This window comes from Rana temporaria, chromosome 13 (assembly GCF_905171775.1).
Source record: "Rana temporaria chromosome 13, aRanTem1.1, whole genome shotgun sequence".
NCBI lineage: Eukaryota > Metazoa > Chordata > Amphibia > Anura > Ranidae > Rana > Rana temporaria.
Genome location: NC_053501.1, coordinates 52,465,162 through 52,482,323, shown reverse-complemented (window position 1 = coordinate 52,482,323; position 17,162 = coordinate 52,465,162). Strand labels below are relative to the sequence as shown.

The window sequence follows — 17,162 nt, the reverse complement described above, 5'->3', positions numbered from 1 at the left end:
TGTAAAGGCCTATCTACTGACAGCCTAAACATTTACTGCTGTTTAGGGGCTCTGAGCTTCAGCAAAATGGCAGCCTCCAGCAAGAAGAAACTGGAGGCAATTTACAGCACACACTCATTTTGGTAACATAATGATTAAAATATCATTGGAATGTACGTTCCTTGCTAAAGAACATTATTTTTATCCAGCTGATATGGGTAAAGTTCCACTTTAGCGGAGTAATTACTGAAAAACGAATTAATATTTTCTAATTAGACTTTTTCTTCATTTATAGTGTTCTTGTAACTACCTCTAGTTCTCACTGTGTTTTTAACATATCTGTCTAATGGTTTGTTTGGTTCTGTCATCATTTGTGTCATAATATTGTCTTGTGTTTTATACTAGAAGGATTTGTGCATGTACTTGAAGAAGATGTATTGCACAGATGTTGGGTCTCGAGTGTATGTGTGCACACTTCTTCTATAGGATTATTGTAGCTGGCAGCCACAATTAAAATAGGGGTAAAAATGCAGCAAGTCAAATTTACTTGAAATAAAGTGACCAAACTTATAGAAAGAAGTGCATTGTAAGTGGAGGAAATGTGCCCACCTGTCAAACTGCTAAAAGGTCATGTCACCAAAAATGATATATTATTTATAAGTGGAAAGTGCTGGGCTGAATCTGAGCACGACTTCTTATATTTGTTGAAGACTAGAAATCGAGTCCTCAAGACTGACTAGAGTCCCCCTCACCCTAATTATTTCATGGTGGTAATTCACTCTTTCTAGTGCATTCTATGTAATTGTAAATATGTGAAAAGTCCAACAAGGAGCGCAGGACCCCAATTAAGGCCTTGGATCATTCAGAGTGGACATGTGCTCCGACCATGCAGGGTGAAACTGGTTCACTTAAAAGCTGGATTCTGCATCCTCTTGTACTTTGACATCCTTTCACCCCCCCTGCAGTTCTATATGCTGCTAGGAGCACAGAGAAGAGGCCCTGTGTAAACTTAAAAGCCTGGTACACACTAGCAGTTTTTTTTTATTTGTTTTATGTTCAACTCAGCAGGCTGAAAAAAAAAAAACGAAAAACTCGGGAGGAGCCTCTGTACTAAGTTTTCGATGTTGGTACAGTGATCTCCCCCGCGAAGCTATTACATTTTGACAAGGGATGCCCCCTATCAGAACACATCAGTCAACGCATTGGAAGCTGATTGGCAGAGCCTTTTCCGTCATGCCCCTTCAACAAAAGCCAGACATTCATCCAGATTCTGTAGGATCAGCTGCCATACAATCGGGCCAAATTTTTATTGAATCGGCCAATATCGCCCAATATTTAGCCCAGTCAATTCTAACTCGGAGAGCTGGGGAGACTCTGCTGACCCCCATATGATGTGACAGTGCTGGTGCCCGAGCAACAATTACTAAGCACCAGTGCTGTCATGTTGGAGGAAGGGGAGTTATTCATTTGCTCCTTTATACCCAAAAGTATCAGTATTACTCTCTGTTGCTAGTGGTGTATAGATTATCAGGGGAGTGAATGTCAGGGAAGTATATGCAGGAGGGTGGCCCAACATTTAAAGTGAACCTTTTGCTTTGCCCTGAATGAGCAAAGCACAGTTATCTACGTATAGAGATCAGATTGTGCTTTCCTTTTATTCCTCTATGGAAACTAGTGTGAATGCATAAAACACATTTCAAAACCATATGCACTAGCCCTAAGATACCCGAGATGACAGTATGATACGGCCTGCCAGCGACTGTTCAGAGCTAAAGTATACATCTTTGGTAGACTGACCCTTTCATTTTTTTTCTATGTATACTTTATATACAGTATATTCTAGTTACGTTGTGCATAGATTAGGATTATAGACGGCGCTGTTGAAAATGATATAATAACGCGCATTGCTTTTTTCTATTTTTCAGCACAACCAGTCAGCTTTCAGCAGTGTGAAATAATTGTTTCAGAATTACAGGACAGCTTAAAGAGAGCCCTCAGTCTCTATCGATCGGTAGGTGACTATCCTCTGTTTCCTCACACATTTTTGTATGGTTGTAGAAATACATAATACATGCAACTACAAATAACATGGCAATAATGTAATACTCATGAATAATATATAATAATTAATCCAAAGTGGCAACCAAAGTTTGTATCCAATCAAAATAATTTTATTGAGTTTTGTGTAGAGTAGGGAAGGATTAGAAACTTTGGGGTAGATTCAGGTAGCAATTACGCCTGCGTATCCTCAGATACGCAGCGTAATTGCTAATTTGCGCCGGCGTATCGACTTTTCTGTATTCAGAAAGCTCGATACGCCGACTGTAGCCTAAGATATGACTGGCATAAGGCTCTTATGCCGTCGTATCGTAGGCTGCATTCTTACGCTGGCCGCTAGGTGGCGTTCCCATAGTGGTCAGCGTAGAGTATGTAAATTGCATACTCACGCAGATTCACAACCGTACGCGCGCCTGGCGTTCGCATTTTACGTCGTTTGCGTTCGTCGGTTTCTGCGCAAGGCTGCTCATGCTATTAGCAGGAGCAGCCAATGCTAAGTATACCCGTCGTTCCCGTGTCATGATTTTTGAAAATTACGTCGTTTGCGTAAGTGAATCGTGAATGGCACTGGACGCCATTTACGTTCACGTTGAAGCAAATGACGTCCTTGCGACGTCATTTACCGCAAGGCACGTCGGGAAAGTTTCCCGACGGAGCATGCGCACTACGTTCGGCGCGGGAACGCGCCTAATTTAAATTATCCACGCCCCCTACTGGATCATTTAAATTACGCGCGCTTACGCCGGCCAGTTTTACGGAGCGCACGCACAAATTACGGAGCTACTGCTTCGTGAATGAAGCGTAGCGCAAGTAATTCACGGAGGCGTAGCGTTAAAAGGGTACGCTGCGCCTCCGTAAGAGTGCGCAGCCCTACCTGAATCTACCCCTTTGTTGTGTGGTTATTGTTCTGTGGAGGCCCATTGGGGATGTTTTTCTTCCCTTCCTGCTTTGTTAGTCGTTATCTCTGGCTAATAAGAATTGAGGAGACATTTTCTTAACTGTTATCACAGACATCAACAAGTTGAAACCCTTCCCCACTTCATATAAAATCACTTTTGTCTGATGTTGACCTTTTACAGTGCTAAAACAAATTGGCGACTCCTATATAATGTATATGGTTTGTCTGCTTCCCACAGGTGAAAACCGCTGACCCTAAAACAACTCAGGACAGATGCAAGATGGCAGGTCTTCTGACGGAAACCTTTGGCATTGTGAAGAGAGAGTTGGATTCCTTGCAAGAGAGTCAAACGGATATAGGTGAAGGTTCGTCTCCACAACTCGAGGAGTACAGAGAAAACCTTGAACTTCAGGTGGATGGTGACGCTTCAGCTGTTCATGGCTCTCAGCACCTGGGGGATGATAAGACTCTTGCCCTGTTGCAGCAATACTCAGAACTTTTACTGCAAGCAGTAGAGAAGAGGATGGATAAGAAACTCTAAGCTTCCTCTAGGTTGCAGAGTTTTGGGTCAGTGTTCAAGAAGGGCGTTCTGCATCAAATGCACTGCAAGCCAAAAAGCTTTTTTTTAAAGACTTTGAAACACTACCATAAACTTTAAGGTGTACATTTTGTCTTTTAAATCCACAAAACCAGCAACCCGGGGGTTAATGCTGGTATGGATCTGTTCCAGCAACCCCTTCAGACCAGCAGCACTTGAGGTCTTTAGTAATGGTCCCATTTTGGCTTGGGCCAGTTGTATGTTCTGTTTCTGCTTCTAGTCACTTGCAGGTGTGCAGAACTTTTAAGGATCATTTTAACCCTGTTATAAAAAAAAATCCTTGAACTGAGTATTATATTCTTTGCTTTATATATTTTAAGTTATTGATTTAAATGTTTTATGTTTCATATGTTTTGCTCCCTCAAGAGTTTGTCTCGTGATACTGTTTTATTTCTTTTATTTGTGTGTGGGCAGAAGCCAACCTTTTGTTACAACCTGTTTTGGCAAAGGATCGTGGGAGGAGTTGCACAAGATGTCTTCTTCTGCCTTAAACGACTGATTGCCCACAGCGGAGGTGCCCATTTTGTAGAAGACCATGCTCCCCCAGACTGTTTTCAATGTAGCAGTTAACCAGAATGTCGCTGATGGACATATTCTCAGGATCTTCAAAATGGCTGCCCGGCTGTGTGTCAACAGATCACTATGTGCTATCGCTACAATATCAATCACTTGGCTCAGGGATCTTCAAACTACAGCCCTCTAGCTGTTGCTGAACTACATGTCTTATGAGGCATTGTAAAAAAAACTGATATTCACAGACATGACTAGGCATGATGGGAATTGTAGTCTCAGAACAACTGGAGGGCCGTAGTTTGAAAACCCCTGACTTGGCTGAAAAGAGTTTACATTGTTTACCATTTTAATGCTTCCCGTTTTCCCATGTTGTGTTTTTTTTTTGTTATAGCAGGCATAGTAAAGTTAAATTGATTAACTTAACTGTGCAGTAAAAACCCTTATGGCAATAATTGTATTCTCTGTGACCTGTATAGACAGGCCTACAATTTCTTTTAGCTTTAGCCTGGGGCCTCTTCTTTTCTTTTTTTTTGTTCCCTTCTCATTTTGTGACCTGACAGTTTACACAGTTCCAGCTACGGTTTGGTTCCAGTTTTATTAATTTTTTTCCAATCTAAAACTATTATAATTAACCTGTTCTGCTAAAAATTTAAACTCTGCATGTTTACACCTTATTTTAAGGGTATTTGCACAAAACATCGAGGTGGAAGGTTATTTCAAAGAATGTAGGGGTTTATAGGCTATATCAAAAATGTCATCCCCTGCTCAGGATTCCATAGGGTAAGTAATATTGAAGTTTTCTCTCCTTCTCTCTATAATAAGGGTTTTGTCTTTCCTGCTGTATATACAGCCACTTGAGAGGTTAAAATCCAGCAAAGTGATTTGGTGAGGCTTATATCGTACAATTGCATCCATACTATAGATGGATGCTATAATTCTGTTGGTCAATCCCTCATCTTTCCAGGAGCAGTATCAGGATGGACCCAGAATCCTTTGCTGGCTTCCTGTGAAGTCAAATGTCCTAATTTGTTCAAAAAAAGTCTACAACATTTAGCAAGGATTTTATAATACTACTTTTTGCATCTGTTCTGAATATAACACAAACACTTTCCTTATGGAAAATGAAAAGTCCTGCAGGATGAATAAAGTCCGCTCAGTGGTTGTTAATCAATGAGGCTAAACCATCATGTTGTTTTTTCCTCTCATAACCAATCTGCTTAATGTTGGCAGAAGGAAAATGTGTTCTAGGAGCCCCAGGGAAGAGATTCGTATTAACTTTTCAAACCCCATATTCATCTTGCCATTGAATTTATTTAAACAGCACACAAACGGTCCAAAAAAAAGGTACCCGGGTCAATTTTGGTAAATTTAGTTGCGATTCTAAGTATGTTTTTTAGAAAAGTTGATGTTACACTTTAGGTGATTTATAGTAAGTGTTCGACTGTATTATCAGATGTTGTTTTCTAAGAAAGTGTATGGGTATGTGCAATGGTTTCATAATAGGTTGCGGCTTCCAGAATCTGTACTATGCATAATTGGCGTAATATCACTTCTGCTGGTCTGAAAGGGTTCAAATGAGGCTGGTCCTCTAACAAGTCAGTAGGGGTGGGTTTCTAGGTCATGAAGAATTTTTTGTTTTGTGTGTGTGTGAACTCTTTTTTACATTTTGAACCCCTTTTATCCCAGAGTGGTTTTAAATTGGAGAGAGTAAAACTAATTTTAATTCGTCTTTATTTATTGGGTCCCAGATTTTTTAGAGGGAATTAGAGTAAAAGTGTGAAAGGAGTTGAATATTTAGGAATTTTTCTTAAATGGATGTGTCCTCATAGTTGCTACTATTTGCTATGCAATTAAAACCTTGTTATTGTAACCAGATCCATAATGCTTACGGCTGGTTTCACACTGCAGACGAATGCGGCTGGCAGCAGGGGTTTGGTGCGCCCCTGTTCTCTGTTTCAGGAACAAATCAGGTCTGGATTTTTGCCTGAATTCGGACCTGAAACGGAGCCAAAGATGCACAGGACCCCTGCAGCCACTCCCGAGATGTGTGAACCGGCTCCATTGAGAGCCGGTCACAATCTTATGTCATGCCAATTGGTTGCGGGGAAACCCACATCCAATTTGCACTAGTGTGAACCCAGCCTACATCTCCAGACAATGGAAAACTGGATAAGAATGGCACATGTGTACCCTGTCTCGTTGCCATGACATAGTTCAAGCTTTTACCCATGTTTGAGAGTCCCAAGTGTCTTTTGACTAAAAGAGCAGTGTCCTCAGAAATACAAATCTTTCTGCTACTTTCTCTCTTGGAATTAATCTGTACTAGTTTACGATCGCCCTGAGCTTATCAGGAAACTGAGCCATTTTACTGTATATAGAAACTCCCTCCCCGACCCATGCAAACAAGAATAAGCTTTTAGAATGGTTATGTCTGTGGTATGTCAGGCAATGTCCCCGGTTCCTTCTCTAAATAATAGGGAAGACAAAATATATATATATATATATATATATATATATATATATATATTTACAGTATTGCAGGCTAAACCATGTGGCAGCAGCCCGGTGTATATTTATTTTGCAAGGCAATGGCTTTTTTTTCATGTTTTCCAAACATTCTTCACAATCCAACATGGCTGACTTGAGTGTAGAGCTATTGGTTGATAAGTGTTTACCACCAAAAGATGATATGGAAAACATGGCTTAAAGGTCACGTCTGTTACATGGAAGAGGTCATTGATGCCAATAACTGTATTAGCAATGTACATAATGTAAGATAAGCTTCTCTTAAAAATAAAAGGTTGTCGAGCAGATGTGAATATACAGCTTGGAGCATGGAAAAACATGCATGATGTCTTTTGAGAAATATTTAATTCATGAGCAAATTGCATGTACTTCATTTATCTTAAGCACCAAAGCAGTCATGGGCAATCTGTGACACCCCAGCTAAAGGGAAGCAAAGCATCTGTGTTCGGAAGTCCCTGGGTGGAAGTAGACATTTTCCACCACACAGACTGCATACTAGTTCCAGGGTAGAAGTTGGACCTTTTGAGTCAGATTACTATCATGGATTTTTATGCACAGTTTGTGAGTATGAAAATGAATCTTCCATCTGAGGCACTGATCATTCCTTTAGGATTTGTACATGAGCTTCAGCTTGTATTAGTGTAGTGTACACATAAAACTTTTACAACTTCTTTTGCAAAGCTATCTGCAAGCTTCAAGCAGCCTTCTCAAACATTTTAGGGCTGACTGAGGAAATAAAAATAAAAAATCTTCCTTTGCAGTGGGGCCACATATGCAGTGAAAGGGTTGAATGGTGGTCTAGGGCAGTGGTCATCAACCCTGTCCTCCAAGGCCCACTAACAGGCCAGGTTTTATGTATTACCTTGGGAAGATGCAGGCTAGAATACTGCAATCACTGAGGAGCAAATTATATCAGCTGTCATGTATTTCAGTTATCTTGCAAACCTGGCCTGTTAGTGGGCCTTGCAGGACTGGGTTGATGACCACTGGTCTAGGGTACCGGAAAAAGCATTTTTACTTATCCCATCCTCTTCTCCTGCATACTGTCTCTGTGCTGCTAGCCTGATCACCGCAGCCCCTCCCGTCTATGCTCCAGCAGTTGCAGGCCCCTGACCTCACCCAGTACAACGCAGGGTTTGTGGCCCTGCACTGGATATGGGGACAGTTCACCGCTGGAGTGTAGGGGTATAGGAGAGCGCCAGCTGTTGGAGGAGCAGGGTATTGGGTAAGTAAAACTTGCTTTTTCCAAGTACCCTATATCTAAATGGGCCCCCTATACCCAAAGTAACCCCACTGCAAAGAGAGATTTTTTATTTTTTTTCCCCGATTTTATATTGCCCATTAGCAATAGTTTGGGAATGTTAAACAAAAGACTCATAAGAGTGCTTGGTGTCAATTTAAATGAGCTAGCCATAGACTTTCAACAAGTTTCAAACTGTTGAAAAATATTAATGGCTTGCTGAACGTGTTCTACACTTGAACAGACTAAAGGCTGTGTGTACAATGCCCTAATAGTGTTCCAGCATGCTTAGATGGGGTCCCATAGTTTCTATTATTGTATCAAGCCACACCTACCAACCCATCGCCCCAAATGCTCCATTATTCACTTCTATGGTTACCGTTTATAGAACAGCCTTTACATACACCAGAATTCTGAAAGTACAACTTTTATACTTTGATATAGGGGAGGAGGTCATATTTTTGAAGAGTTTTTTTAATTGTTTGGAGCAATTGTTATGTTTGTGTTTTTTGCACTGTGATCTGCCTCTTCTTCTTCTTTAAAAGGAGGCCGAGGCAATTTTTTAACTGTTCCTTTGTACTTCATGTCTTAATTTCAATAAAAGTGTGACTCTTTTAGAGGTTTGTGCTTAATGTGTTTATTCAATTGTAAGGCTATTAAAAAAATCTAATAATGTTCTATTTCTGTATGAAAGTGCAGTAAGCCCTAGCAGCCGATCAGATTGCAGTCTGTGGAGTGTTTTCTGTGGGTTACTGGTCTATACACATAGCTTTTTGGCTTTGCAAAGGGGTAAGAAAATGGAAGTGTAAGAGCAAAGATACTGATGGAGAGAAAGATGCCACATGTGCCTGAAGGAGGTAAACTTGGAAGCACTCAAGAACCCTACACAACAGCTAGCAAGGATTTTAAAGAAATGATTGCCATTCCGAAGCCCCACAACAGCTCCTAATCCTGTCTGTTGAGTGTCAGCACCAGAGCTGCACACCAAGGGGCAGATCCACAAAATAATTATGCAGGCGTATCTATTGATACACCGCGTAATTTTAAATTTCCCGCGTTGTATTTTTGTTTTGTATCTACAAAACAAGATACGACTGCATCTCGGATCGATCCCACAGGCGTACGTCTTAGTACGCCGTCGGATCATAGATGCATTTTTCCGCCGGCCGCTAGGTGGCGTTTCCGTCGAATTCCGCGTTGAGTATGCAAATTAGCTAGTTACGGCGATCCACGAACATACGTCCGGCCAGCGCATTTTTTTACGTCGTTTGCGTTCGGCTTTTTCCGGCGTATAGTTACCACTGCTATTATGAGGCGTACTCAATGTTAAGTATGGCCGTCGTTCTCGCGTCGAATTTTGAATTTTTTACGTCGCTTGCGTAAGTCGTTCGCGAATAGGGATTTGCGTAGAATGACGTCACCGTCGTAAGCATTGGCTTGTTCCGGTTTAATTTCGAGCATGCGCACTGGGATACCCCCACGGAGGGCGCATGCGCCGTTAAAAAAAAAACGTTGTTTACGTCGGGTCACAACGTATTTACATAAAACACGCCCCCATCACATCCATTTGATTTCCGCGCCCTTTCGCCGCCAAAGATACACTACGCCGCCGTAACTTACGGCGCAAATTCTTTGAGGATTCGGAAAAAAAAAAAGGGTTTCGGCGGCGTAGTGTATCTTAGATACACTACGCCCGACGCAAATATGCACAGAAGTACGTGGATCTGCCCCCAAGTGTTCCAATGTTGTAATAAAATGATATTGTTCTGGATACATGCAAAAAGAAGTCCTGTCTGGGACCTTCCTTCCCATGCATTTTACCCAAGAACAGGCTTGGAGACCCTGTTTTTAGACCATATAGTTCAGCAAAACTCTTCCCATAAAGATTATAGGGTCTATTTATAAATCATTTGTGTTTTCACCATATTTTTTCTAAGAGATTAAAGTTGTAAAGCCTTTTTTTATTAAAATGAAAGGGATACTATACTTGCCTTTTCTGTGCAATGCTCTTGCACGTAGCAGTCCCTTACTTCCTTCTTTCTTCTCTGTTCCTCTTTTCCTTCTTATGCCCCATAGCAAGTTGCTTGCTGAAAGGCCACTGCCATTGGGCAATACCGTTTCCATGAAGGGTTGTGCTTGGTCTGCACCAATGTTTAGGTAGGTCGTACATGTCGAGTAACATCCACATGAATGTCAGGACCCAAGGTTTCTCAGCAGAACATTGCCCAAAGCACCACACTCCCTCCGCTGGCTTGCCTTTTTTCTCATTGTGCATCCTGGTGCCATTTCTTCCCAAGGTGAGTGACGCACACGCATCCAACTATCCTCCTGCATTTTTAAAAGCAAAAAATATAAACTCTGGTGATTAAATGCCACCAAAAGAAAGCTTTTGGTAATTTGGGTACAGCATTGCATGACTGCGCAATTGTCATTCAAAGTGTGACAGCGTTGAAAGATGAAAATTGGCCTGGGCAGGAAGGGGGTTAAAGTGCCCAGTATTGAAGTGGTTCAGACTGGAAATGATTTAATGGTAGAATCGGGGCTGGTGCAAGGATTTTTGACATCCTAGGCGAAACCTAATTTTGCTTGACTCCACCCCTGACTCCACCTCCTTTTCCCTGCCTATGTAAACCCCACCTTTTGAATGAAGCGCCCATCAAATGCAGCCTCACCAGCATCCATCAAATGCAGCCTCACCAGCGTCCATCAATGCAGCCCACCAGCTCTCATCAAATGCAGCCTCACCAGCATCCATCAAATGCAGCCTCACCAGCGTCCATCAATGCAGCCCACCAGCTCTCATCAAATGCAGCCTCACCAGCGTCCCATCAAATGCAGCCTCACCAGCGTCCTATCAAATGCAGCCTCACCAGCGTCCCATCAATGCAGCCCACCAGCTCCCATCAAATGCAGCCTATCGGTGACCCATCAAATGGAGCCTACCAGTGCCCCACAATGAATGTTTGCTTGCTTCCATTCATTCAAGAGTTGGGACACAGTCCTCCGCCGTTGCACCTCCGACATTATGCAGCGGTGCCTGCCTGCTGATGCTGAGACTTGGTTGCTTGCTGCAGAGAGAAGAGAGTGGGAACACCAGTGTCTGGGCGCTCTAGGTGGTTGCCTAGTTTGCCTAGTGGTAGCACCGGTCCTGAGTAATATCAAAAGGTGAAAGTGAAGTAAAAAGAAACTATTGCTGCCAAAACGGGCCTATTAAGCTGAAATATCACTTTTTTGGTTTTGGGTTTAAAGTTTAGATACGCTTTAATTCTTTGCAAATGATGAATAATCTCTTCGTCTGCTGCTGGCTGCCAGCATTTTGGATTTGGTGCCAGTGGCCCCAGTAGTCCCAGGCCTCTCATGCCAATAAAGTTATGTACAGTTTCTGTGCATGAGTGGTATTCCTCAAGCTATTTCTTTCTTTATTTTATTTTTTTTAATTTTCATACATACAGAGAAATAAACAATTTTATTCATCCATCAATCATATGAGTTCCAACCATTCTTTGTCTGCACTTTTGTTCCTTAGCTGTTAGAGCCTCTGTGCTACGTACATGCACACAACTGTGACTTTTTTGTCTGTAAATGCATTACAGTAGCTGGACTATGTAGCCTGAGGCTGCTTAAGCTGGCTGTGCAATGTGAAAATTTTGACTGGTTCTTGATGTAATAGCCAAAATTCACTTTGTGGGTGGTCCTGTTGGACCCCACACAACTTTTGTCAGTTAAAAAAAAAAATGAAAAATTTACTGACGAGCACTTTTTAAAAACAAATTTTAACTGACAACCTGTAATATGACACTCTAATGCCCTGTACACACGATCGGTTCGTTTGATGAAAATAGACCATTTTCATTGGACGAACCGATCGTGTGTGGGCCCCATCAGTTTTTTTCCTATCGGTGAAATCGGTTTTAAAATTTTCTTATGGTAAATAAAGCGATAGAAAAAAAAAAAAAAACGATCGTCTGTGGGGAAATCCATCGGTCAAAAATCCATGCATGCTCAGAAACAAGTCGACGCATGCTCGGAAGCATTGAACTTCATTTTTCTCAGCACGTCGTTGTGTTTTACGTCACCGCGTTGGACACGATCGGATTTTTAACCGATGGTGTGTAGGCAAGACTGATGAAAGTCAGCTTCATCGGATATCTGATGAAAAAATCCATCGGTTTGTTTTCATCAGACGAACCGATCGTGTGTACAGGGCATAAGGGGACTTTCACACTGGGGAGTTGGGGGCGTTGGCGGTAAAGGGTTTAAAGTGCTGCTGCCACGGCGGCACTACCCATTGATTTCAATAGGCAGGGGCACTTAAGGAGCGGTGTATACATATATCTTTTTACCGTCCCGCAAGCGTGTGGAAGCACTCGGGCTTTCACACTGAAATTACAGGAAAGGCACTCTGGAAGTGCTATTTTTAGTGCTATAGTGCCCCGTTAAGCGCCTCAATGTGAAAATGGCCTAAATAGAGACTAAGTGAATTGATATTTAAAAAAAAAATAACAATATATTAATAAAACCCATAACAAAAGTAATCTGCCTGGCTTTACAATTACAAAAAAAAAAATTTGATAAATGTGAGAATGACTAGGATTATGAAAGACTTTGGTAAACAAATACTGCATGCTGGCAAAAGGTGCTAATGCACCTAACGTTGGGTTTGGTTTAAAGTGGGATGAATAAATAGAACCTGAGCCTAGTCACTGTATACATTACACAATACTTTTAGTTACTGTGCCACAAGTCTCACAGACATACATAAACCTCAGCACAAAGGATCATTTTTAAACAATTAAATTATTCAAATACATATGTTTTTCTGCATACATAAAGATATCTCTTTGTCTGACTGAGCCTTGTTTAAGCCCACTAGTGATCTCAGACATCGTCATCACATGCAATGTCTATGCAAAGCAAGTTCAGTTATACACTTCTATGGCTGAACTTGCGTTCGATTCCCAGGAGAAAAAGAGGTGCAGGGACCCCCCCCCCCCCCCCCCACTGGAATCAGATTGCATGGTCACTATGGGGACACTGAACTACTCTGATAAAAGTATGTAAAAAAAAAAAAAAAAGTTACAATTTAAAGCGGAGGTTCACCCTAAAACAATTATATACCATTACATCCAGCATACTTCCGACATCTACAGTATGCAGTTTTTTTTTTTCGTACATACCGTTTTATTGTTATTTTCCCCCTGACTTCCGGGTTCTGGCTCCCATGGAATTGGGCGTTCCTATTCAGAGGTTAGATGATTGACGTCTGGTGAAAAACTTCCCCTGGCGCATAAGGCGCGTCACCAGTTTTCCGTAAATAGCCGACCTGCGAGTCGGCTCTATACGGCGCCTGTGCCCGCCGTGTAGAGCTGACTGCACAGGCGCCATATAGAGCCGACTCGCAGGTCGGCTATTTACGGAAAACTGGTGACGTGCCTTATGCGCCAGGGGAAGTTTTTCACCAGACGTCAATCATCTAACCTCTGAATAGGAACGCCCACTCCCGCGGGAGCCAGAACCCGGAAGCCAGGGGGAAAATAACAATATAACAAAAAAAAACGCATACTGTAGATGTCGGAAGTATGCTGGATGTAATGGTATATAGATGTTTTTTTAGGGCGAACCTCCGCTTTAATAAAAAAATTATTATTTTTTTTTAAATATTTTTACATATTGTCATCAGACAGTGTTCTATTTCTATTTTTTTAAAAGAACAGAAAATAAATAAGAAAAAAATACATTTTTAAACGTACCCCGTCCCGCCGAGCTTGCGTGCAGAAGTGAATGCATACATGAGCAGCACCCGCATATGAAAACAGTGTTCAAACCACATATGTGAGGTATTTCCACGATCGGTAGAGTGAGAGCAATAATTTTAGCCCTGACCTCCTCTGTAACTCAAAACATGCAACCTATAGAATTTTTTTTACCACTTACGGACCGCCCGCCGCAGGAATATGTTGCTACTTTCAAGAGGAATACCGGGGTTATGGTAGCAGCTAGCTACCATAACCCCGGTATCCTCTTATTCAGCAGGTGGGCCGCTTTCAGATAAAAGTGGTCTCTGTGGCGGATTCACCGCATGATCACTTTTATCAGCAGTGAGAGAGGGCCCTCCGCCGCTTACTGGAGCTGTCTGCAAAATGGCGGAGGCGATCGGATGCTGTCCCTGGGCTGACATGGAGATGAGAGAGGGGAAGATGGCCCCCACCCATCTCCTTATCATTGCAGGGCGGAAGCGACGTCAAAATTTCACTTTTGCCCAATGCTCTTAAAGTGAATTTTTTTATATTTTTTTCTAAATGACATAAAAAAAAATTTATTTACTATTGCGTTTTAGTGTAAATATGAGATCTGAGGTCTTTTTGTCATGCTTTTTTCTATTACAAGGGATGTTTACATTCCTTGTAATAGGAATAAAAGTGACAGGAATAAGGAATAAAAGTGACCCAAAATATTAAATTTTTTTTAAAAACAGTGTAAAAAGATTTTTTTTTAAGTTAAATAAGAAAAAATAAATAATTTGCTCAGTATTTAGTAGAAGCACCCTTTTGATCTAATACAGCCATGAGTCTTTTTGGGAAAGATGCAACACGTTTTTCACACCTGGATTTGGGGATCCATTGCCATTCCTCTCCAGTTCTGTCAGGTTGGATGGTAAATATTGGTAGACAGCCATTTTTAGGTCTCTCCAGAGATGCTCAATTGGGTTTCAGTCAGGGCTCTGGCTGGGCCATTCAAGAACAGTCACAGAGTTGTGAAGCCACTCCTTCGTTATTTTAACTGTGTGCTTAGGGTCATTGTCTTGTTGGAAGGTAAACCTTCGGCCCAGTCTGAGGTCCTGAGCACTCTGGAGAAGGTTCTCGGCCAGGATATCCCTGTGCATAGCCGCATTCATCTTTCCATCTATTGCAACCAGTCGTCCTGTCCCTGCAGCTGAAAAACATCCCCACAGCATGATGCTGCCACCACCATGCTTCACTGTTGGGACTGTATTGGACAGGTGATGAGCAGTGCCTGGTTTTCTCCACATATACCGCTTACAATTAAGGTCAAAAAGTTCTATCTTGGTCTCATCAGACCAGAGAATCTTATTTCTCACCATCTTGGAGTCCTTCAGGTGTTTTTTTTTTTAAGCAAACTCCATGCAGGCTTTCATGTGTCTTGCACTGAGGAGAGGCTTCCATCGGGCCACTAAAACCCTGACTGGTGGAGGGCTGCAGTGATGGTTGACTTTCTACAACTTTCTCCCGACTGCATCTCTGGAGCTCAGCCACAGTGATCTTTGGGTTCTTCTTTACCTCTCTCACCAAGGTTCTTCTCCCCTGATAGCTCAGTTTGGCCGGACGGCCAGCTCTAGGAAGGGTTCTGGTCATCCCAAACGTCTTCCATTTAAGGTTTATGAAGGCCACTGTGCTCTTAGGAACCTTAAGTGCAGCAGAAATGTTTTTGTAACCTTGGCCAGATCCGTTTCTTGCCACAATTCTGTCTCTGAGCTTTTCAGGCAGTTCCCTTGACCTCATGATTCTCATTTGCTCCGTGTCCCCAATGAAGCTCTATGTCCTCATTGAATCTCTGTGTCCCCAATGAAGCTCTGTGTCCCCAATGAAGCTCTGTGTCTATTACAAGGAATGTAAACATCCCTTGTAATAGACAAAAACATGACAGGACCTCTTAAATATGAGATCTGGGGTCAAAAAGACCTCAGATCTCATATTTACACTAAAATGCAATAAAAAAATAAATTGAATGTAATTTAAAAAAATAAAATAAAAAAATGTCCGTTTAAGAGCATTGGGCGGAAGTGGCGTTTTGACGTCTCTTCCGCCCTGCAATAATATAAATATGGTGTGACATAAAGTATTGCAACGATCTCCATTTTATTCTTTAGATCTCTTCTAAAAAACAAATATATAATGTTTGGGGGTTCTAAGTAATTTTCTAGCAAAAAATACTGATTTTATCTTGTAAACAACAAATTTCAGAAATAGGCTTGGTCCTTAACCTCTTGCTGCCCACCATATAGCAAAATGACGGCGGCAAAGTGGTTGTGTTATCTTGATCGGACGTCCTATTACAGATCGGCTGCTCTCCTGACAAGGGGGGGTCTGTGCTGATTGTTTATCAGAACAGCCCCCCCCCCTGCGGATGCCCACCCAGGACCATCAGAGATGGCCACCACTGATGACCATCGGGTATTGCATCCCTGGTGGCCATGGGTGACAATATGTGCCCACACATGATGCCTATTAGTGCCCACCAGCAATACCTGCCATTGCCTTTTAATTAGTGATGCCCATCAGTGCCATCAATCAGTGCCACCTATCAGTACCCATCAGTGCAGCCCTTCATTGCCCATCAGTGTTGCCTATGAGTGCCCATCTGTGCTGCATATCAGTGCCACCTATCAGTGTCGCATATAAGTGCCCATTGGTTCACATTGCAGTGGCACTACTTCTGGGACGACTCTGCAAGTTGTCCTGAGGACGACTTCAGAGGCGATTTGCAAAACGACTTCTGTATAGAAGTCAATGCAGGTCCCCCCGAGTCGCCCCCGAAGTCGTACAGGAACCTTTTTCTGAGTCGGAGCGACTTGAGTCGCTCCTATTAGACCGGTTCCATTGCATTGAATGGGACGTAACTTTTTTTAATGTGATCTTTTTATTTTTTTATTTGTTTAGCAAAAAATTAAAACTGCAGAGGTGATCAAATACCACCAAAAGAAAGCTCTATTTGTGGGAACAAAATTATAAAAATGTTGTTTGGGTACAGTGTAGCATGACCGCGCAATTGTGATTTAACCGCTTGCCGACTGTCTCAAGTAGATATACGTTGGCAGCATGGCACGGTCAGGCAAAGCAACGTATATATACGTTGCTTTTAATATGCCGCCTAGCAGGCGCGCGTGCCTGCCAGTTCTCCGTGACCGCGGGACCCGCGGACTCGATGTCCGCCGGTGTCCTGTGATCGGGTCACGGAACGGCATAACGGGGGGGATGCCTGTGTTAACATCTCCCTGTTCTGCCTAGTGACAGGACAGTGATCGTCTGCTCCCTCTCATCGGGAGCAGTGATCAGTGTCCTGTCACTGCAACCCCCGCCCCCACACAGAATCACTTCCTAGGGGGCTAGGAAGGCACTTAACCCCTTCCTGGCCCCCTAGTAGTTAACCCCTTCACTGCCAGTCACATGTATACAGTGATCAGTGCATTGTTATTGCACTGATTGCTGTATAAATGTGAATGGTCCCAAAATAGCATCAAACGTGTCCGATGTGTCTGCCATAATGTCGCAGTCACGATAAAAATCGCTGATCGCTGCCATTCCAAGTAAAAAAAAAAGAAAATATTAATA

The 17,162-nt window shown here is 42.3% G+C and overlaps 1 protein-coding gene across 4 annotated transcripts in view; it reads left to right on the top strand.

The window, feature by feature from the left end:
• Positions 1–5,077, top strand: part of MAPKBP1 (mitogen-activated protein kinase binding protein 1) — a 235,117-nt gene extending 230,040 nt beyond the window's left edge. For all 4 annotated transcript variants that reach the window (XM_040332107.1, XM_040332104.1, XM_040332106.1 and 1 more), the window contains 2 exons: positions 1,905–1,990; positions 3,174–5,077. In XM_040332107.1, the coding sequence (XP_040188041.1) occupies positions 1,905–1,990; positions 3,174–3,476 (389 nt within the window). In that variant the 3' untranslated portion in view covers positions 3,477–5,077. The remainder of the gene's footprint in view (positions 1–1,904; positions 1,991–3,173) is intronic.
• The last annotated feature ends 12,085 nt before the right edge of the window (positions 5,078–17,162 follow it).